At 46.7% G+C, this 23,337-nt stretch overlaps 1 protein-coding gene across 5 annotated transcripts in view; it reads right to left on the bottom strand.

Annotated features, from left to right (window-relative positions):
- The window catches only part of Rai14 (retinoic acid induced 14), a 136,602-nt gene that overhangs the window by 36,218 nt on the left and 77,047 nt on the right, over nt 1–23,337 (bottom strand). For all 5 annotated transcript variants that reach the window (XM_052159457.1, XM_052159456.1, XM_052159455.1 and 2 more), the window contains exons 3-4: nt 19,428–19,558; nt 438–526 (exon numbers count right to left, since the gene is read on the bottom strand). In XM_052159457.1, the coding sequence (XP_052015417.1) occupies nt 438–526; nt 19,428–19,558 (220 nt within the window). The remainder of the gene's footprint in view (nt 1–437; nt 527–19,427; nt 19,559–23,337) is intronic.

Raw genomic sequence — 23,337 nt, 5'->3', positions numbered from 1 at the left:
CCTTCTGTTCAGAGTTTGAAGCTAGCTATAAAATAATGTTGCCAATAATCCATCATATCGGTTTACATGAAATCAAGAATTAGGAGATATTGGTTGATCTACACACCCAGTCCTAGAAAATAATACAAAAGACAGTGCTGGAGGAAGAGAAGCATAGAGTCCCCAGCTGACTGGACTCACAGAAGATGAAAATGCCCAGAAGGACAAACATTGAAGCAACTGCAGTGCTTTACCGCTGAATTTTTTTTATTATTTATTATATTTTTTATTATATCATCATCATCATCATCATCATCATCATCATCATCATCATCAGTAGTAGTAGTATTTTGCTTCTGCCTGCAGACTCTGAATTTTCCACAGTGAATAGGTAACACTTTTGTGACACCTATTCTCACACTGGCTTAGTGATTTAAGAGATTTAAAAAAGCACATACCTGAAGAATCTTGGGCAGTCACATCCACGCCGTGTGTAACCATGACCTTGAGACATTCCACGTGGCCTTTCGCAGCAGCAAGGTGGAAACTGCAAGCAGAGAAGGGAACACATCTCCTTAGGACTCCACCCTCTCAGAGCACAAGTCCAGCCAGCCTTGACCTCTCCATGAATAATACTCTCTCCTGAGCTCCATGGAAACCATCCGACACCCAAGGGGGCAAGTTATCAACCTCACGGTGAACACCAGACACTCAGTAGAGTCTCATCATTTGGTCATTTACACTAGTTTTTCTTTCCTGGTGCTGGGGCTTGAATCCAGCATGTCGTATTAACTCTGAGCTATACATCTCCAGTCAATCACTGTCATCTTTCATTAAGTGTAGGAACTTTCAACCCCAAAACAAGGCTCTTTCAAAACTCAGCCTCATCACATACTTGCCTCTTTCTCCACCCAGGTTAAGCTTCCAAGTAATAAGTTATTAACTTTTTCCCTGCTGTCCACGGCTCACGGCAAAAGCATCTTTCTTAAACAATACCCTCTACTAAGTCGCACTGTGGTCAAGCCATGCCTGCTGCTGTTCTAGAGTTGAAGAACAGAGTCACATGGAACTTTGGTTGAGTGTTCGGTAAATGTCCAACGTCTTACCCACTTTTATACATCAACTCTGTTCATTTCCGCAACAGGTTTTAAGGTAAGATTCTTATATTTGTGGTTGGCACAGGAGTAACACGGCAAACAATAACAAAGTCTCCAAACTGGGCTCCAGAACTCAGTGACATGTGAACCACGCACTGTGCTCATCATCTTTAGAAGGTCATCAAAAGGATTAACTTCCAAATATCTTACTGACCATCCCTGCAGGTCCCTGAGAGAAGGCATTTGGACCAGAAGCAGACATGGTCTCCAACATGGAATGGTGGCCTGGTTTCTCAGTCTCCCTCTTCTGGAGCAGGGCAGACAAGTCCTCCCTCCTCTGCCTCAGCTAATCCTTGGGATACTTCCTATGCAGATTACTTCTGAATTACACCCATGTAGTTATTGCCTACCTATATGGTTTCCCTGACATCGGGGCCTGGAATCACGATCAACTGGCAAACGCAAGATCTGATATTTGAACCTTGTTTGTGTGAGTGCAGACCTCTCTTTACAGCTAAGTGTAGCGAACGGACAGATCACTGAAGGAGGATACTTCAGGTCTGGTAGTAAATCAACAACTAGAAAACAACAGCTAATTCTCTGTGTCAGGACAAAGTCCATTCAGCTTCTCTTGAGCCTAAATTCCCTTCACTGTAAAGAAAAACTGGGCAAAGCCTGCTTAGTTATCCAATCACATTGCTTCAATGCGTGCAACTTGACCTGGGTACAATCTCTCTACCATTGGAATCCACTCTGTAAGTTGTTCACAAATTAGTGAAACCGTACTAGTTTGGAAGTGGAGTGAGAGAAGCAGCGGTGGGTGATACTTCACTGATAGAATCCCGGGGAAGAAGCTTGCCCTGTAAAAGGCCGCCCCACACGCTCTCATTTGACCAGCACTGCTGAGTATTCCTTCCATCATAAATGGAAAGCCGTCTATTTTAGCTGCCTTGGCGGAAGCTTTCTGAAAGGGCCCCAGACACAGAGCCGGTAAAGATAATTAGCTGGTCTGGAGGCTATGGAGTCAAAAAGTCTGCCTTAGCTATAACTACACATCTACACTGCTAGACTGCTAATCCCTAAAGGTGATAAAGAATTGTCTTCTTTAGAGTATGGAAACCATTGTGATCCATACTAGGAACAGGGCTTGTTTCAAACACACACACACACACACACACACGCACACGCACACGCACACGCACACGCACACATGTATGCAAGCGTTTGTTACTGTTTTTATTTATTGAGTTTGTTTTGAGGCAGGCACTACATAGTACACACTGGCTTCAAACTCAGGAGCTTGTTGACTCAGCCTTTCAAATGCTGGAGTCACGTGTGTGTGTGACACCACACCTAGCTCCCATATAGACTTTTGATTAAAATATAACACATGCAAAGAAGATGGGATGTAACCATATGGAAGGCTGAATTTTTGCGAATGGAACACGCCTACTTTACTTGATACAAATTAAGCAACGTAACCGAGCCCGGCACTCCGTAACCCCTCTGAGGCTTATCCTTTGGGCCTTCGACATGTAACAGGACTGTGTACTGTATTTAAGGGCAGTTTTAGCTGCAGACACATCTGAAATCACTGCTATTGCACTGAGGCATGCAGCCAGATAAACTTGACATGAAAGTCACTGGATGCCTTAGAAGGCAGAGATTCAAACCATAACTTGCGAGGCCATGATAATTGTACGGAAGGAGCCATGTTGGGAAGATGGGCTAGGTTCCCAGCTCCACAACAGGAACTCCTCAGCATTAGTTTTAAAGGGAAACTGATATTCACCTAATCTGGCATCTTTGATGGTTGAAATGCATCGTACTGGTGGAGTCAATAAGTAAAGAATTCACTGACTATATTATAAGAAAGTACGGTGGATTAAGTGTGACTGTGCTGTGATTTGACCATATCCATCTGACTTTGGATTAGAATTCAGAGTTAAGGTGATTTTTCCCTCTGTATTTTGGGGACTTTCCAACTATTATCTTGCAGAATGCTTGCATCCTGCTATTAAAAAAGAATAACACACACACACACACACACAAAATCATCATTTTCCATTTTTAAATTTTTATAGAAAATAAAATAATTATATGTCACAGAAGGCTTCAGTACTTGCCACTCTTAACAGAATACCAAAAAATTTACAAAGAATTAGAAAGAGCTCACTACAAGAACAGGTTAATCTTGCTGGCCATTTTGCACCGCAGCCATATAACCATACTTTTACTAAAGTCATTCTTAGTCTATGTAATTAAAAAAGAAAAATCAAGCAAGCCGTCTCAAGAGGCACAATTCTGGGTGTTATTACATCCTGCAGCCACCCCAAAAGCTGCTGCTTTAGTGTCTAAGTAAGACCAGGTACATATAAACATATAAACATGTTCATCTGACAAGGAAGGGTGAGCCGGTGGTCTTTGCCAGAAGTTTCTAATTCACTCATCTAGAGAGAGAAGGAGATCCCTCTGGCATCTTCGTTCCCACTCACACGCATGCAGCTTGGCGAGCCTGTACCAAAGCTGAACAAGCCCGTGTGTGAATCTGCTCCTGGGGTACAGAATGTAGTCTGAGCACACTGTCCGTCCAGGTCTGCCCGAGCCCTTACCCTTGGGTCTGTGGCACAGTGAAGAACTCGAATGGACTATATCCAACAAGCCGCGTGGAGCTCAATTTCTGGTTGAGTCTGACCACTGAGAGGTGTTTTCGAGAGATGGAGGACACAAGGAGAAAGCCCAGGCAGCGGCTGTCTCCAGTCACACTAACCACTGCGGTCAAGACCTCAGCCCTGCCTTTCCCAAAGCTGCAGTGCAAACCTTCACTGCCGTTTCCACACAAACGTCAACATACGGTCCTACGATTGCTACTGCAGGGTGCAGCCCCAAACTCGCTGGTTTCCCTTACCCTAGCAACACCCCTGAAAAGAGCTCCACTCCGAACCCATCACCCATCCCATCTGTTTTTAGAGGACCCTGGATCGTGGCAGGGTGAGGTGTGCTCTGGGAAACCGCCCATGGGATGATCCACCAGGTGATATCCTGGGTATGTGATATGGTTGAAGACATGGAAGACAAGGTTAGCCTTTTAAAGTGTTTCCATGAGCAGGACAGTGAGTAGCGCTCTGCCATGGCCTCTGCTTCAGTTTCTGCTTCCAGGTTCCTGCCCTGAGCTCCTGCCCTGGCTTCCCTCGATGATGAACTGTGACAGGTAAACACACTGGAGGTTGGAACTACTTTCCAATCCCGGGTCAGAGCATTTACTCAAAGGTCACCTGCTACAACCTGTGTTGCTTTGGGATTGACCTGACTGGGGTGACCGGAAATGAGGGTACCACAGGCAGGTGAAAAACTGGGACTGGGTGGGCTCTGACAGTGGCACCAGCAGCCTGGAAACCAGCGACATTATATCCAGCTGAATAAAGAGGTGGGTTACATTGTCTGTCTGTCTTCCTCTCTGTCTCTAAATGTCTCTGTTTCTCTCTGTGTGTCTGTGTGTCTGTCTGTCTCCCCGTCTCCCTCCCCCTCCTCTCTCTCTCTCCCTCCCTCTCTCTCTCTCTCTCTCTCTCTCTCTCTCTCTCTCTCTGTGTGTGTGTGTGTGTGTGTGTAGGGAGGCTCCTTGCTGCAGGAGAGCAGTCTCAGGCCACAGTCACCTGGGAGGAGGAAGCGGAGGTTGGTGCTTCTACCCTTACTGGTTTCAACTAATGGTCAACCATTCCCAACAGATGTTCTCGAATGGAGGGAAGGCCTCGCCATTCGCAAGGGTCTGAGGCACTGAAGTCCTTGGCACGGCCATGCTTAAGTCAATGCTACTCATTCACTCAGGACCCTGTCAGCTCCCTACAGATACTCTGTGAAGACACCACATTGATGCTTGCACACTGATGGTTACTGCAGCGCCTGTTGACAACAGCTCCACTGTGGAACCAGTCTACGTGTCCCACAGAAGCGGCTGGATTAAAAACACGCCATGCATATCCACGATGGATTTTGTTTTTTCAAACGTCAAGAAAGAATGGATTTGAGTCATTTGCTGGAAGAAAGTAAGGATAACTGGAGATAATCTTACGAAGAGAAATTAAGCCAGTTTCAGAAAGAAAAAGAAGTTTCCATTGCCACATTACTTGGGTTATTAAAATATTGGACATTTTAGCTAAAGTGCCTTATGAAAAGAATATATAACTAAAATTATACAGAATATGGCAATTCACAAAAGTTTTCCAGTATACTCCCATGCCAACGTAGAGATCAGTTTCAAGCATCTGGGTTACATTTTTCCAAAAGTAACAACTAATCACTTAAGTGAAAGGCAGCGGGGAGTCTCGCATGCTCTGTGTACTAAAGCCAACTCCCATTTCTGCTGCGGGTTTGGTTTCCATAGGTACACTCCCCAGCATATTGTGGACCATTAATCAAAGGTAGGGAAATACCACAGTACAGATGAGTAAGGCAGGAACCCTGCCTCTAATTCTGCTGCTTTCGCGTACTTAACTTGGACATCTAATTGTATTACAGCTTTAACTTCAGGAATTCACCCTGTGATTCCTAATGTCCACGACTTTCAGAAATTAAAGCTTCTAACATCATGAAAGTTTAGGGGAAGGCAGGACGGACAGGGAGCTGAGAATGCGGTGAAGGAAAGGTAGCAGTGGCAGACTGTCCTGTGTGTCACCTTCAGGGGCACAGACTCATGGGATTTAAGTGTGACCCCTACTACTCATCAGTGTGATCTCAGGCAAAAGTTTTCTGTGTCTCAGTTTGCTCACCAGTAAAATGGGCTGTCAGAAATAAAAGAATTTATATGTCATGTACTGATGTGCAAAATGACACCAGTTATTATACAGCAGAGTCCCCGTGGCATGAAAGAAATTCAGTGTTGAGAAAGGGCAGACCTGGGTCTGGCAACACTGCTGTAAAAATGAAGACAGGAGTGGGGGTGGGGGGGTGGGGGGAGCTAAAAGCTCTGTGCCTTCCCAGGGACTGGGAACTTGGGAGCAAAGCTGAAGGCTTTCCCAGGCCCCCAAGACCCCAACACCAGCCTTGTCTAAGGCTTGCACTCAGCTACTTAAGTTCTGACACCTTTCCGAGAAGTGATAATCCCCAGGGCTGCACTTGGCAGCAGTAAGACATTAACATTTAGCCTCTGGATGTGAGGCAGAAGCAGAGCCGACTTGAACGAGACACTCAAGTGGGGGACAGTGGATTTCAGTGGGTGGAAAAGCAGGACTCACTGGTGACAACCGTTTTGATCCGTAGCTATCCGGGAGCATGTTTTCTCTCCTACTCGGAGAGCGGTAAGAGTGAGTACTTTCAGAGGGGACAGACAGTCTAGGGGACCGCCTGGCAAGCAGGCACTTGCACAGTTACTGTGGGTTTAGGAATGGAAGGTACCCCAGGTTACCACTTAATAGCTGGCATCCCTATCTATCAGCCTATGTTATAGACTAGCATAGACCTCAATAAAAGCATCCACCTGTAAATTATCTAAACCCTACACATAAGCCCCACCCCTTAAACATGCTTTGTGACAAAACTGATGGTGTGTCAGAATATGTGCTACCTCAAGCATGAGATACGTGTGACACTGCTGCTATACTTGTGTGCTTTTCTAAGTACTGTTGCTACTATAGCTGAATCCATCCGTTCACACGCTGTCATATATAGGTAGCATCTCTGTGTCAAACACTGTTCTGAGCAGTGACTAAGAAACTCCATCCTCATGAAACTCAGTTTTTAGTATGAAGTCAAAAGGCTGACCAGACTGAGGGAACATTTTGTATAATTCACCACACACACACACACACACACTCATGTGTTCAGGGATTTAGCAACATTGAGAGACAGTTTTGATTACTGATAGAGAAGAGAGCCCAGCTAATGTCTAGAAGCCAGAGATAACCAGTAAGACTCTCAAACACCATACGACAGCTCCTATCTCAAAACGTGTCATTCCTAGGCTGAAAAACCCCATGCGAAGTCTATAAATCAACGCATAATGTCGAAGCACGATTCTATTAAAGACTAAAGAAATAAATTGAGCACGTTTTCACACTCTACTGAATTATGACCCACATAGCACACATTCTCCTTTTCAAGATGTACAATTGGGTTGTTTCTAGCAGGGTCACAAAGATGTGCGATCAAGGTCACAGCCTCTGAACGCCAACCAGAAGCAGACGCAACTTGAATGAGACTCTCACGTGTCAATCAACCTCACTATGAGAATCAGACTTCCTGTCCCTGGGACAAAATGGAGGAAGGATTTGTTTTGCAGTCCATCATGGTGGCAGGGCATAGTAGGACAGAGACGCACCATCATGGCGGCCAGGAAGTGGAGAGAGGAGAAGCGGCCGAGATGAGGCAGACCCCGCAGAAGCACACACCCTGGGACTTCCTTCCTCCAGCTAGGCACCAGCCTCTGAAGCTTCCACCCCCCCAACCCCTACCCCCATCCCCGCAAACAGCACCACTCGCTGGAGACCAAATGCTAACACATACAGCTCTAGGTTCAAGCCAACAACACTCTACAATCCCACAGTTTCTATAATGGTTTAAAAGAGAAAACCCTGGTACATCTTAAGAGGTACTTGTTTCTCTGTCCTGTTAGTCCAAAAGGAAAGAAAATCACCAATTTACTTTCTAGCTTCTACTGATTTGCCCTGCTGTGAATACTATTTAGGGATGGGGGCATTCGGTACTCAGTTCCCTGGCTCCGACGTCATTCCAGGCACACTCGGGTGTTATCAGAAGTTCACAACTGGTCAAGTTCATGAATTCAGTGTGCTTTGTTTTTCTGCTTATTACTTCGTATATGTGTGGGTTGTTTCTACTTTTGAAGTCCAGAGACTGCTAAAATAAGCACGTAGAGTACTTGCGTGGGTATATGCTCTCAAGCCGGCAGCTCTGTGCAGGGGTGGGATTACTCGTTACACGCATTTACATTCGGAGGCACTGCTAAGTGTTCTAAGCTACTGCCGCAAGCCGTGCTTCTAGCAATGGGGTAGGGGGGTACCAATCCTCGCAAGCCGTGCTTCTAGCAATGGGGCAGGGGGGTACCAATCCTCCACAGCCTAGTGGAGACTTCTGGATTGGCGACTTCTTATTTAAACAAGTGAATTTTTATTACTATGTAAAATTTACAGAGGTAAAACTTTCTATTTATTTAAATACAAACATTGTTTTTTATATGCATGTACCTGTCTCTCTGCATATACACCATTTATATACGGTACCCACATAGTCCACAAGAGGGTATAAGTTCCCCTAGAGCTGGAGTTATCAGTGGTTGTAAGCTGCCCAGTGTGGGTGCTGGGAACTGATTTCCAGCCTCACGGTTCTGTTTTCTCAATGAGCCCTTTGAAGTGGTTCAGTTGATTATCAGCTGAAATTTCCCCTAAAAGTAAAGACCACTCTTTGGTTCCCTCTCTACTTAAGCTGCTTACTTGTCTCTTAAAAACTAAATCTGAGCTGGGTGGTGGTGGTGGTGGTGGCGGTGGCGGTGCACGCCTATAATCTTAGCACTTGGGAGGCAGAGGCAGGTGGATTTCTGAGGTCGAGGCCAGCTTGGTCTACAGAGTGAGCTCCAGGACAGCCAGGGCTACACAGAGAAACCTTGTCTCTGAAAAACAAAACAAAAAACCAACTAAATCTGTCTTTGCAGGCGGAGAATGTCTATTTATGGTTTTATTTTAGGTAGGTCAAGAATTCTGTGGCAGCAGGAAGGCTTTGAGAATCTTGTATCTACTCCTCTGATGCAAGGTTTGGGGATAAAACTACTAGTCACTCACTACCCAGGCTAACAGAGTGGCTTCTCAGATTCCAATGGAGCTCAAGTGGCAACTCCAGAGTTAACTAAGTCTTGCTTAGTCACAGAGTGGTTCAAGGACCAGGAGCTTGTCAGTTGGGGGTGGTCTGGTGCCCTCTCTGGCCTCTAGGAACTCTGTGCATATGTGGTGCACAGATACATTCACGCACACACTCATATAAATAAAATCCCAAAGGAAGGAAGGAAGGCAAAATAGAAAGGAGGGAAAGAGGGAAGGAAGGAAGGAAGGAAGGAAGGAAGGAAGGAAGGAAGGAAGGAAGGAAGGAAGGAAGGAAGGAAGGAAGGAAGGAAGGAAGGAAGGAAGGAAAAATCTACAGCATGAAGCGCTCCTACTAACCGGCTTTCCTTGATTTTAAAAACAATTTAATCTCGTGTGTGTGTGTGTGTGTGTGTGTGTGTGTGGTGCCAGTATACAAGTGCCATGTGTAGGGGGAACTCAAAGGGCCACCTCAGTTGTTGGGCCTTGCTGTCCACCTTGTTTAATGGTCTCTTTATTGTTCACTGCTGCATACAGTACGCTGGCTGGTTTTGTGTCAACTTGACGCAAACTGGAATTATCACAGAGAAAGGAGCTTCAGCTGAGGAAATGCCTCCATGAGATCCAGCTGTAAGACATTTTCTCAATTAGTGATCAAGAGGGGAGGGCTCTTTGTGGGTGGTGTCATCCCTGAGCTGGTGCTCTTGGGTTCTATAAGAGAGCACGCTGAGCAAGCCAGGGGAAGCAAGCCAGTAAGTAACATCCCTCCATGGCCTCTGCATCAGCTCCTGCTTCCTGACCTGCTTGAGTTCCAGTCCTGACTTCCTTTAGTGATGTACCGCAGTGTGGAAGTGTAAGCTGAATAAACCCTTTCCTCCCCAACTTGCTTCTTGGTCACCATGTTTGTGCAGGAATAGAAACCCTGACTAAGACACTGGCCCTCCAACTTCCAGTCCCTTCTCCCTCTCTCTATAGGAGTGCTAAGATTACACAGAAGGGTGTCACCAGGCCAAGCTTGTAAATGGCTTCTGGGAACTCAACATTAGGTCTTCACTCTTGCACGGCAAGCACTCTGTCTACTGAGTCACTTGCCCAGCCTGGCTGTCCTCAACTTTATTGACCAGTATAATGTCACCACGGGTCGCGTTTCTACCAGAACTCCACAGAGCAGCAGACCGAGAAATGGAAACTCCTGTTGCCTCCTGACTGGCAGAAAAAGAGAAGCCTATAAAAATGGTGTTATAGTTTGTGGAGTGTCCCGCAGAAGGCTCAAGTTTAAAGTGCCTGATTGCTAGGTGAAGATCACGGAGCCTTTTAGGGAAGGTAGGGCTGGTCTGGTGGAAGTTAAGTTGATAAGGCGGTGTTACACTTCCCTCATTCCTGCCTGTGCTCTGATTCCCAGTCTGCGAGGAGGTAAGGGGGTCTCTGCTGTTCCCACTGCCATCCAGGGAGCCAGGGCTCACCCAGCAGCCTGATTCCCACCAGGACAAACTGACATCAGACTCTTCCATCCCTTGTTCCTACCAGGTGTTTTGTCACAGAAAGAAGGAAAGTAATTAATATAACTATGACCACTGGCTTTTAAGTGTTCAGGATTGCTATTAAATGTAGCCAGGAGTAATATTTCTGGGGCTGGGTTCTCCCGGGGAACTTGGCCAGGAGTGTGGAAGAGACGGAAATTACTTATTCTAAGGCTCAGAAATGCTACTGGCCTGGGGTGTAGCTCAAGGACACAGCCCTTGCTTGGTGTGTGGGAGGCCTTGGGGGCTGGGAGAGGGTAGGGGAGGAATCCATGACTAGAACAGGACACATCCCTAGACGCCAGTGCCTAGAAAGCAGAACAGGTGATGTGTACTAACGCCAGAGTTTCCAGGTTTCTTTCTGAGTTCTTTCTGGTATGTTTGTCCCAGGATGAGAGAGAGCATCAGAAGAGAGCCGTGAGGAAAGCTGAAAGGGGACTGAGAAATGAACTGTGGTAAACGTAAGGCAAAGGGCAAAGGGCTTCGTCTGGTACGTCAACCAACAGTCTCTTAGTTGGCTCTGACCCTGGCAGCTTGATAATGAAACGAGATAAACGCAGCCATTTGGGAACTCAGTGTAGGTTACAGCAAGAGGCGGCAGAGAGAATCTGGAGGTATTACCTCAGTCAGTGTCTAAGCCAGCGGGGGTGAGTTCTGAGGGATGCTGGCACTTTGTATGCCACACCCAGGGCTAATGTGGAGGATGCACACGTGTGAAGGACAGGCGCTCCTCCTCGTGACCACATCAGCCTTGACCCCTGACCTGCTCGGCTGCTGCTTAGCGTGAGAACCTCTTGCTCCAGATGCCCTCTTTCCTGTGAGTGACTGAAGGTCACTGACCGTGCGCTCAACAGCTCCATCCCCACCCTCCCTGCCCAGCTCTGCTTGCTACCAGAGTGACCGACTTTCCCAGGATCTCTCTGACCCCTGCGCTATGGGTAGAGCTTCAGCCCTAGGAGGCACTGCTAGCCAGCCAGGAGAAGGAGGTCAGCCAGGGAGCCGGGCGACAATGACACGCAGCCATCTTTAATGTTCTTCCGTTGCTATACTTAACCCACTTGGTTACGTTCGAGACAGGCTCTTGTTCTGTACACTAAGCTGGCCACAAACTTGTAGTATTCCCCCTGTTGCTGTCACTTCCGGTGTTAGGTTACAGGTAGGCTGACTGCTTACAAACCCGACTTTGCAAACAGCTTTAAAACAATATTTTTTTTGTTAGTAGTTTCTGATTTCCAAATCCATTCTAGTTATATTTCTCCCTTATTGATATGTCTTCATTTACAGCATAATTTTTCAACGAGATGGCATTGGGATTTAACATACATTTTTCCCTGGAGTGTAACTTTAACATGATTAACCCATAGACAAAATTAATTTAACTTGTATACAAGGACTATCGACTAACCAGTGTGTGTGTGTGTGTGTGTGTGTGTGTGTGTGTGTGTACATGAACTAAGAGAAAAATTCCCATGTCCCCCACTGGCTTCATCACCCCCACCTATAACTTGTCAGGATTGCCATTCATTAGGAAACCTGGTTTAGGAGATGTGACTGTCCCGTGGAGTGTCCTACTTGGTGTTTCACTAGTTGGACTGACCATCTCAAACCATCTAAAGCAATTAAAACTGCCTCTTACCCAGATTGTGCTTGGGTTACATGGTTTAAAGGAGATGCCCTGTGTTTTCTCGTGCCTTTCACAACGTGGTTCCCAGTGGATGATGCTATTTGGGAAGGTTTAGGGGACATGACCTTGCTGAAGGAAGCAGGACACTAGGGCAAGCTTTGAGATTTCCCAGCGTGCTCTCTGGTTTCCGTTTGTGAACTGAGATGCGAGCTCTCAGGTGCTTCTCCAGCACCATGCCCGCCTGCTGGGTGCCACTTTCCTGCTGTGATACTGTTTTGTCCTTCTAGAACCATTAAGTTCTGTGCTCCACCCAAACTCTTCTATAGGATGCCCTGGGAATAGCATCTTATCACAGAGATAGAAAAACACCTGCTGAGGAAGACTGCGTGACCCCATTGCTTTGTGTATCCTTCAGGATTCTAAAAGCCAAGTGTGGCTACCAACTTGGGGAACAGTGTCTCCCATGACCCCCAGAATCACATTTGCAGCAACTTCTCCTTATTGTCATTATTGTTCTGGAGGGCAGAAATTCCCTTAGGCCTTTTCCTTTTACGAATGGAAAGCTTAGGTGACTGGGGTCTTGCTCTGAGCCAGGGGCCTCCCCACTCGGCCTGTGAGGGTCTCACCTCCCCTTAAAGGTGCTGATCTTATCACCTGCGGCCTCTCAGACACCAACACTTGGCTGGAACATCTAGCGTGAGGGTTTTCTTTTTCCCTCTAAATGCTGAGTGTGTGTGTGTGTGTGTGTGTGTGTGTGTGTGTGTGTGTGTTTCTTTTGCCCCATTTGTTCTTCCTCATTGGAGACCTGCATACAAGTGTTACTAATAACCATTGAACAGAGTCAGTATGAAGCTACCTTGACATAGCCTCTGATTTCTGGGGAAAAAAAAATTCATTATTTTTTATCTTAGCCTCAGGCAAGTTCTTAGGCTGAAGGCAGAAAACAGCCAAAGAAGAATCACAGGAAGACTCTCTAGCCCTGTGGCTGAGGGGACACTGCTCCCCCTTAATCTGGACCCCCAGTCATGTACGTCTCCGGCACACCGATTTTCTAGCTTCTAGCAGAATGTCTTATTAGGCCCTGTGTAGTGTTCAACTGCTTTTCTAGTCCAAAAAAAAAATCCCAATTTTTTTCCCCACATCCCACCAAAGGCGTAGCGAGGTCAGGCGACTGTCACACAGTGAAGAGCTCTCAGAGGCCCAAGCATTGCAGACACAGCACAGCTGACAGGCTTCGCCTTCTGCCTGTCTCTGCACTGCTAAACACTGTTAGGCTACATCCCCACAGCGGGCCACTGAGGTCTGTTCCCTTATTCGGCCACTTCCTCCTCCTGAGGCTGAACCACCAAGGTCCAGCGATCAAAAGTCCGCTTTGGCTCATCTCATTAACACGCCCCAGTCAAATTAAACTCCTCACCTGAACTTGGGGTTCCCCCTGCTCCCTTTATAAATTTCCGTTTTCCTATAGGCCACGTCTGTCTCCTCTCTATCCAGACAGAGTCTTGTCCTTTGTCCCTCAGGGGCAAATATACCACCTTCTCCCTCATTCCCTTCCCGCTCTCCCCTCATCCTCTATCTCCTGTCTTTATCTCTTAGGTCCCGACTTTTGTCTCTCTGAGGAAAAAAAATCTCCTTTGTGTTAAGAACCTGGACAGAGAAGTGGGAGGGGGTTGATTAGGGAACGGGCAGAGGGAAGAGGGCTTATGGGACTTATGGGGAGGGGGGAACCAGGAAAGGGGAAATCATTTGGAATGTAAACAAAGAATATAGAAAATAATAATAAGAAGAAGAACCCGGCATGGTGTGCACTATGTCCAACTCGTCACATAGTCTACTTCCTGGTACTAATTTCTGTCGTAGTTACTCTTCTATTTTGATAAAACATCATGACCAAAGCAATTCTAGAAGAAAGAGTTCCTTTGGGGCTGACAGCTTCAGGAAGTTAGACAGTAAAGGCAGTAAAGCCCAGGTAGAAGGGGCGAGGCAGACATGGCTGCTGGAGGAGTGGCCGAGAGCTCACATCTTGAACCACAAACAGAAAGCACATAAAATGATGTGCATTTTTTTTGAGATGTCAAAGCCCATCCACGGTGGCACACTTCCTATCCAATCAGCCACCAATGGAGGACCAAGTACGCTGATGCCCAACACTTAACGGGGGACATCTCTGTCACCCAGACACTGCTAGTTTCCTGTTGCCTCTGTGGCCAAAATACCTTCCCGGAAACCTGAGAGATAAAATCCTTTTTTGTGGTTTAAGTGTATGAGTTAATACCTACATGTATGTCTGTGGACCAGATGCAGGCCCGATGCCTGTAGAATCCAGACGAAGACGTCAGATCCTCTAGAACTAGACTTACAGACCGTTGTGAACTGCCCTCTGGGTCCTGGGCACCAAACCTAGGTCTGCTGCAAGAACAGGTGCTCTCTACCAGTGAACCTGGGCTCCAGCGCAAAGGAGGAAACTCTTCACCCCTGCTTCAGAGGCTTAGTCTTTGGTTGCTTAGCCCCATGACTGAGGTGGGACTGAGGGGCAGACGCTGCTTGCTCTTTGGGGCTCAAAATCCCCAGGGTGGGATTATAAGAAAAGGCATGCTGCAGTAGCCTACTTCTGCCAACGAAGTTCACCATCTAATGAAAGTCACTCGGAGAGGTAGGGTCAGAGTCAAGTGGGGGCCCAGATGGGTTCATTCACCTTTAAAAACTGATACAGGGCCTGGAGCTAAGGTGCTCAGAGGTTAAGAGCACTAATTGCTCTGGCAGAGGACCAGGGATCAATTCCCAGTATACCTCCCTGGTGGCTCACACCATCCGTCACTCCATTTCCAAGGGTTTGGAGCCCCCCCCCCCTTCTGACCTACACAGGTCCCAGGCATGCACATGAGGCACATACACACACCTGCAGGCAAGATACTCACATACACACACAAAAATAAATCTAAAAATTGTGTGAAGACAATAGAGCACATAAACCCATCAATTATCAACAGTCCAGGGGATAAGGAATATCACAACCTGGGCTCCAAGTTCCAGAGCAGTTTCAAGAGAGAAACACTTTGCCCGCATAATCTAGAGCCCAAGTACCTATCACTGTCTAAGACCAACCTTCAATGGGAAGCTAGACAGTAACTGTGCAGAAAGGGGCAGAGGCCGCAATCAGGCATGGTACTTAGCGGTTCCTGTTAAACTTTGCGAAAAGAACTAGAGAAGGCTGGTCACGTGGTCTGACTTGATTTCTCAGACAGAACTGCGGTGCCAACTTTCTGACACACGTCTATTCTGAGCAAAGAGAAAGGCAGAGGGTAGCAAAGGTCACTGGGCAGAGAAGCATCTTACTGTACTGGCGTGCAGAGCCCAAAAGCGCCTTCTCTGCACTCCAGTTCCACGGCTGTCTAAAAATATTTTCACGAGTCTTTGCTTTCGAGGCCAAAGAGATCAGGTTTCTGAAATGTGACCTCTCTCTCTCTCTCTCTCTCTCTCTCTCTCTCTCTCTCTCTCTCTCCCTCCCTCCCTCCCTCCCTCCTTTCTTTCTCTCCCCCCCCTCTCTCCCCCCACCCCTTTTGGTCTCTGAAGTCTATGTACATATGCCCTGGTGAGTATTTGTTCAAATACGATGGTCCCAGTAGTGATTTTATTTAGTCTGGTTGTCCCTAAGACAAACACACATAACTTTAATTAAAGGCATATCCAACACAGGGGAAACCATCTTGAAGCAATTAGACTCTTCCCCCGGTAAGGTTTCAGGATCCCACCATCCCCTCTACTTCCTTACCTCCCCCATGGAAAGAGCTCAGATGGGGCGGAGGAAAGCCAAGCCCGACTCCACAAACAGCCTGGGGCGGTAACTTTCTGCCCCGTTCAGTCCCGTTCTATTTTGTCTTCCTCCCGCTAAGCCACCACACTATTTTACCCATTCCTAAATGAATTCCAGTCCTTCGACCGCTTTTCCGTTTTGTTTTGTTTTTTTTAAACTCCTCTGTGATCAGTGTTGGAGGAAGAAATTTTCTGACAGTCTCTCCTCCTGCCACGCCTGACAGAGGATACTCAGGAAGAAACAAAAAAGTTTCGGGAGTTTCCAAGCCACCCATCTGGTGTTGGGATATGGAAGTTTCTGGAGAATGTCTGGGCAATGGCTGCCTTGACCACCACATTCTTGGGACTTCTGGGCTTGCAGAACATCTGGACAATACAAGCTGAGTGCTTTTCTATTGAAACTGCTCTGGAAACGGGTATGGGAGTAGTAGCTTTTCCAGAATTGCTACTTCCCCTGGATCCCAAGTTAACCCACCCCTAGTAATTTATCTATAAAGCATTATAAGAAAGGAAAAAAGATTTTCTCTACAGCAACCACAGCAAATGGTTCTTTTGTGCCTACAATGTAGGGAAAGGCTAACTCAACAAGAATGTATTAGACCTTGTCTTCCTGAAGCTTCACCACTGCATGAGATTCAGATCCTTTGGAAAGCTAGGCTTTCCTTAGTGGAAGTGTCACTGCTCCATCATTTTTCAGTACCATCCGGTGCGACTGGACATAGAAGCTGGCGGATCCACGGACACTGGGACTTAAGAGGAGGTAGGGACATACAAGAGGCTACACAGAGAGACAGCATTTACATAGCAGAGAGATGACCTTGAACAACCTCGCCAAGACTCTGCACTCACAGGCACAATCCCTTACCCTGAAATCTCTCCAGAAGAGGGTCCTGCAGCCTCATTTTGCTATGGAACTATACACAAGGCAGAAATGAGGAAAAGCATGGCGAAGGACCTACTTTTCAAGTTCATGATGTGGCCTTATTCTTCAGAGAGAAAGGCAAAGCATCTCTCACATGTCCACAATGGACACAAATCATCTCTATAAGCTCCACGGGGCTGGTCCAGCCAAGGGCTGCAGCTGGAGGGGCAGGGCTAAGACAAGGAGTGAAGCCTCCTGGGGATCTTTTTATAATGGAAGCCTCGATTTCAACATTGCTACAGGATGATAAAGGGACACGGAAGATGGTTTCTCGGTCTCTCAGCCCCGTCTCACTGTGAATATTTCAACCATTGGGTTGGAGTAGAAATATAAAACCAGATAAGATTTAATTCCACAGTGCCTTTAAATCTGAAATTCTTACTGTTACCAGTTAATAAGTTCAGTCCTCAAATAAGTATCCTGAACAGGAAAACGAAGTGTTGACAGATGATGACATATGGAAAATCCCGCACTGGAAAAGCGATCATGCTTCTTTCATTGGTTCTTCTAACTGTTTATGTAAGGATCGTTTTTGGGGGGAGAGCAAAGTTGACCTCCAAGTGGGAGAGACTTGGGAGCGAGATAGGGAGAGCCTTGCTTTTATCGTTTGTAAGATGGAAGCATGGGACTTCGGTGTACAGTACGAGGACAGAAGGAACTCTGGCACACACTAAGAGAAGAAGCTAGAGGCTACGTAACTCCATTTACACGAAACATTCAGAAAAGCTTGCAAAGTTCATTAATGGCTGTCAGGGGAGAGGCTGGGAATAGCTTCCTAGTGAGAACGGGTTTCTTTATGGTCGATGATTCTCACTGTGAAACTCAACTGCAGATTTAAAAATCATTAACATGCTTAGTTTTATGGGCTGTGCCTTCTGCCACAACAGAAAAGAGACTACTAGACCATGGTCATCTTTACCATCTATGCTAAACAGAATAAATAGGAAATAAGGAATGAATTTCATGAGGTCTTCCTGCCTGTGTCTAAGTTGCTAATCTAAGTTCTGTCTTCATTTTAGCAAGCATGGTCTTGGGCAAAGCTGTCATAAGTACTTATCTTGTCTTGCCCTGGGATAGCTATAAAAGGCTGTCTTATGCAGACACCAGGACACTAGGAGTAGTTGCAGGAAGCCTGTGACAGATTAGTACAAAAGGTGCCATCTGTCACCAGAAACGGTAGAACAAAAGGATAGACTTACGGGCTCCCCAACATCTTTTTAAAAAGCACTTAGGCAATTCTAGTGCAGAAGCTCCCTAGACTGGGAGCCAACTAGTCTGGGGGTGAGAAAGAAGAAACAGTTTCCTGACTGTCTCCTGTGGGTGAGGACTGAGCTAGCGTTGTAGACACGGTACCTACAACCATGAGTCATCCGTCCACTCTTGGACCTTTACTAACCATGAACTAACTCATCATGCTTCCTAGGAAGAGGCTCTACATGGAGCAGGCTCTCCTATGGAACAGGAGATAAGGACAAATACTCCATTTGCTTTACCTAAACTCAAAGGAAGATGAAGGTTTTATAAGAAGGGCCGGGCAATGAGCACTTGGGGATCTGTGAACCATTTGGCCTCTGCTGTAATTATTCAGTTCTGCCTTTGTAGCTGAGGGGCAGCCAAGGACCAGGACTTAAGGACCAACCGGCATCAGCCATGTTTGCCAGCTCTGCTAGAAATGTAGTACTTCTAGAAGTCCTCAGAAAAGTGCCCCAGTAACCAACTGGGGAAGCCGGCCAATAACAACCCCACACCTACACTTCTGTCAGAGCTGCCGGACTCTCTGGCGATGGAAGCTACTGACACACAAGCAGGTGTGTCACAGCCGCTTCTGAGGGCCCCCAAAGTGAGGCTCAGTCGGGCATGATGGCACATGCCTTTAGTTCCAGCACTTAGATTCAGAGGTAGGCACACATTTGTGAGTTCAAGGCTAACATGGCTGACATAGTGAGTTTCAGGACAACCACAAGTACAGTGAGTCCTTGTCTTAAATAAAGAGAACAAAAAAAAAGTAAGGCTCAAGGATTAAAAAGTTGTAAGTGTAATAGAGTCCACATGAGAGGCCTGGGTGACTCCAAAGTTACTGATCTCAATGTCACTACCAGGGTAAAGATGACTACACACTCACACTCACACACTCACACACACACACACACAGACCCCTTTCTCTCTCTCCATATAGTTTTAATTATGGCAAGCAGGAATCCAATGCATGCAAACATAGCAAACATCTTGCTACGGCGCACGCGCAGCCATAACCTCTGCTGCGGAGAGCGGTTTACAAGCAGTCACAAGGTTTGAAAGCTGCACTATTTCTTATCGAGGGGAGAATTGATTTCCCATGCGCCAACGGCTTGCAATCCTGGTGCTATTTGTTCCCTGGTGCAACTATTGGTTGGTTGTTTCCAGGATCAGTTAGCAGCCACCAGAAGAAAGTTCAATGTATAATTTGGAGTTGGGTGGGAAGGGAAACAGACCCAGCCACATTTTAACATGGGGTTAGGAAGAGGTTGGCGATGGTTTTTTTGGAAGGCCCCCAAAGCATTGGTCAAATTCCCCTTGTTGAATATTTTGGGGTTCGGTTTTTGTTTCTTACAGCGTTGGATATGGAGCCCAGAGCAGCTGGGAAGAGACCCTGACACTGTCCCTGCCCTTAGAACCAGTGTGCTCTCTTACGCGGTCTTGCCCTCGCTGTCGTGCTTGGTGGCACTGGCCCCTTTCTTGCCCAGCAGCGAGGCCACCTTCTCGGCATCTCCGTTCTCCACAGCCTGCAGGAGGCGGTCGTCATTCTTGTTCCACTCATTTGTCTGTGGGGCAAAGGGGAGAGGAAGAAGGATGAGCAACGGCTGTCGTGGCCAACGTCAAACCCTGCTCCAAGCAAGCAACATGAGAAACGCCTTCTGCTTCCCTGTGGGAACACCCGAGAAGGCTAGCTTTTCCCCCAAGAAAGCACCCACAGTTTAATGAAATACCAGCCATCAGCAAACGCTGACAAAGGGTCACTTCCTTCAGGCACCCCTCAGAAGATGAAGCAACGTAGGACCAGCTTACTCATTAGCTAAGGGCTAGCTAACCTTGACAGCTGGTTCCTGAGAACGCAGGCCTTTGACCTAGGCCACAGTTCACTCAAGGGCACTGGGTTACAAAGCCAAACCAGCCCACAGTTCAAGGTTATCAAGGGCTTAAACAAGAGCTCTTCCTTCTGGCCTGTGTACCAGGCCTCGATTCTCTGAGCTGTCCAGACTACTGACTGTCCAGATGATAGCATCGCTGTCGACAAAAATGGTCTCTGACCAAGTCAGGGCACATCAAACAGTCAGTGCAACTGAGGAACTGAATTCTTAAGACGTCGAGAAACCACCAGGAATCGTGCAGCTCGGTTTGATCGCTTCCTATTGTGTTTTCATTGACGTTTGTCTGGGCCATGCTGGGCACTGTGCCTCACCTTCCTGCTGCAACAGTTTACAAACAAGCACAGAATGAGGCATCCTCTCGACTACAGACCACGCTTCCCATCAAAGGGACGACCACAGCGCACGGCAAAGACACCCGCGTTCATTACCAGCCTAAGACGTGCCACTTAACTGTAGCACATGCTAAGAAACACACGACGGTTGCTTTCTCCTAGAGCTCATTTTATAAACAAGAAGAGAACGCTTCACTGAAGTACATTTAGGGCCAGTGACCTCTAGCTACATTATCTTGAAATGGAAAAGCATGGTCCTGTAAAATCCTTCCCCAACCTAAACTAACTATAACTGGATCAGGCCTATCAAAAGAATGTGAAGTCTTAACAGATACTTAGGCTGGGCAGGGCCACGTGAAAGGATTTTCTGTGGGCTGCTGCTGCTAAGGCTCTCCGTTCTCCAGTGGGAAAAAAAACCCAGATGGTGAGGGTTTCCTAAATCAGTTCCTCTGGGGAGGACGTAGCAAGGAAGGCCCTTCCTATACAGCAATGGCACTTGCCTGAGTTTGGAAGGGACCGTGATCTTGACTCTATGAGCCTCTTTAAGCAAATGAAGCAAAGAGAAGATGGATATTCCTAGGTGGGTGCGCAGTCATCTCCAACACCATGCAGTCTCTAAATGTGGCACACGGGGCGCACAGTGAGCAGGGGGGCAAGGTCGGGTGCTCAGACATAGCAGGGAATAGGGGGAAGAGTTCAGAGCAAACTAGAAGGCAGAGCTGGAAAAGTGACCCCGACTTTTTTCTAAAGTTCATCTTCCTCAGGAAGCCCCTCCTTAGTCACTGGTACCCCCATATTATCTCCTTAGCCAGGCACAGCATGAGGCATGTTTGAGATGCAGTCTGATACCATTGCTCTTAGCAATCCAGCAGTCAATTCCTCTTCCCTAGCCACAGCCTTATGTCTCCTGCCCCTACACCACGAGTCACAACGTTGAAAAGACACCGGCAGGCACTTGGGTTTAACAGCTCAAATGCCTGATGAAATGTCCGGCTGGTGTAAAGGTACGGACAGAGCTACAGTAAAAGTTACTTCCTACTGGAGAATCACAATAAAAACAGTGGAAGCCACTGCGTTAGAACACTCCTCTCCCCCACCACCTACACGTAGGCCGACTTCTAAAGCTGACCAGGGCCCGTGGGCTCTCAGGACCTTCCCGGTGACCTCTCTCTGCATCTCTGCTCTGCGGTGTCCCCTGGGGCCACCTACTCAGCTCACTGAAGCCTACTGTCTAGACGAGATGAAATATGGCATCCTGCTTTTGCTGGGGAGGGGGCGTCTGGTGTGTTCGTTCGACCCCAGGCCTTCAGTTCGCTGACACTGAACTGCAGTTTTTGTTTCTTCCAGCCCCGGTGCCTGGAGAACGCTCAGTATGCGCTCCCCTCTTGACTAATCTAAATCTCTCTTGACTTAGCAAATATTTGCGCTGTCATAATAAAATTCTTTCATTCTCTTGCAAACAATTAAATCATGTTTCAGTCTTTTAAGAATACATTTATGGCCTGAATGAATCTGACTTTAGCTATTCCACAAGGACAGTTTCCCAAGATTTTTAACTGTGTATACTTTTCCCAAATTGTCTCACAACTAAGATGGGAAACCTCATAAATTCAACTGGGGTGAGCCCAGTATCTCCCTTGTAAGAACCACCCAGGTGCTGGTTGAGTCTTCAGACTCCTGGTCCCATTCTGAAGATCCTAACCCAGCGTTTAAGATGATTCCCAGGAATCCATTAGGTCCAATGACTACTCTCACTGATCTCATTCAAGGACATCCAGAATCTATGTCAAGGCTGGCTAGAGAATTTGAAGACTTTTGTCCTCCCCAAGGCCTTAATAGGAATGGGATAAGAAAAAGAGAGAAATTCTCCATCCTAGCACTACTATGTTATCTCCCACAAAAGCTTAGTGAACGTGAGGCCCTCTTTCAGGGATGTGTGATCAATATGTCCATCAGATAGATCTATGGTAGAATGTTAACAGAGCCACTCAAAAGAGACAAAATTTATAAACAGCCCACATATCCAAAAAGATCCTTATGGTACTGTCAAACAAGGCTAAGGCCCCAGGCAACCAAAGTGAGCAGCATGGACTGTTACCAAAAACTAATGCTGAGAGACGTTAAGTCCAACATGCAAAGCCCCACTTAGCATGACTGTGCAAATAAGGAGAAATTCAGGAGAAATGGACCCTTACTGTGCAGACATGGGGTCAAAGTCAGGATGGTGGTTAGGAGCTGGGGTGCTATACCTGTTAAGAAAGGGATGTGAGAGCTACACAGAGACACTGGTCTGTTCTGCAACCTGGCTAGTGGCTTGGCAGGCACTCGCTTGGTAAGCTATATATCTATATTATATACCTATATATCTATATCTACAGATCTACCTATATAACTCTATACCTATATAAGTAGATCTGTAGGTATAGGTAGGTATAACTATATACCTATAACTACATACCTATATAGATAGATCTATAGATATAGATATAATAGAATAGTCACATATATTTCTCTATAGGTAATTAATAAATCACATTTCTCTTCCACGCTCTCCCATATACAGAACAAAAACATCATGTAGATCAGTGCCTGGTTAAGTTGACATTGGGGCCAGTATGCTTGTGTGAACCCTTTCCCACCTACTTCTTTATGTCTACTATGAAGAGAAACCTGCTGCCCAAGCCTGGCTCTTAATCTTCTGCCATATTTATAAACGCACATAATGATGAAGCCATAGGCAGCTGGCAGATTCGTGCACATAAACCATGTATGTACTTTCAAAGAGTCTCACTGAGCTGCCTAGGCTGGTCCTGAACTTGATCTGTAACCAAGGAAGCCTTAACCTTGTGTTCCTCCTCTGCCAGCCTGTGGAGTAGCTGGGGCAATGGGTCTATACCATCAAACTGAGCTTATTACTCCTGAACTAGATGATCTGCCCTGCTCCTGTTTAGCATACTCCATCAATCTTTAACGTCTACAATAAGTGTCTACTTGTACAGCTACAGCCTGACAGTCCGTTATGGATAGAGAGGCAGGTAACACCTTAATGCGAACTTTCTACTGCGTTCCTTAGAAATCACATTTTAAGGGACCCCAGAGAAAGCTTCCTGGACACGAAAT

This window comes from Apodemus sylvaticus, chromosome 16 (assembly GCF_947179515.1).
Source record: "Apodemus sylvaticus chromosome 16, mApoSyl1.1, whole genome shotgun sequence".
NCBI classification, from domain to species: domain Eukaryota; kingdom Metazoa; phylum Chordata; class Mammalia; order Rodentia; family Muridae; genus Apodemus; species Apodemus sylvaticus.
Note: the sequence above shows the minus strand (reverse complement) of the source record. Positions and strands in the feature narration are given on the sequence as shown.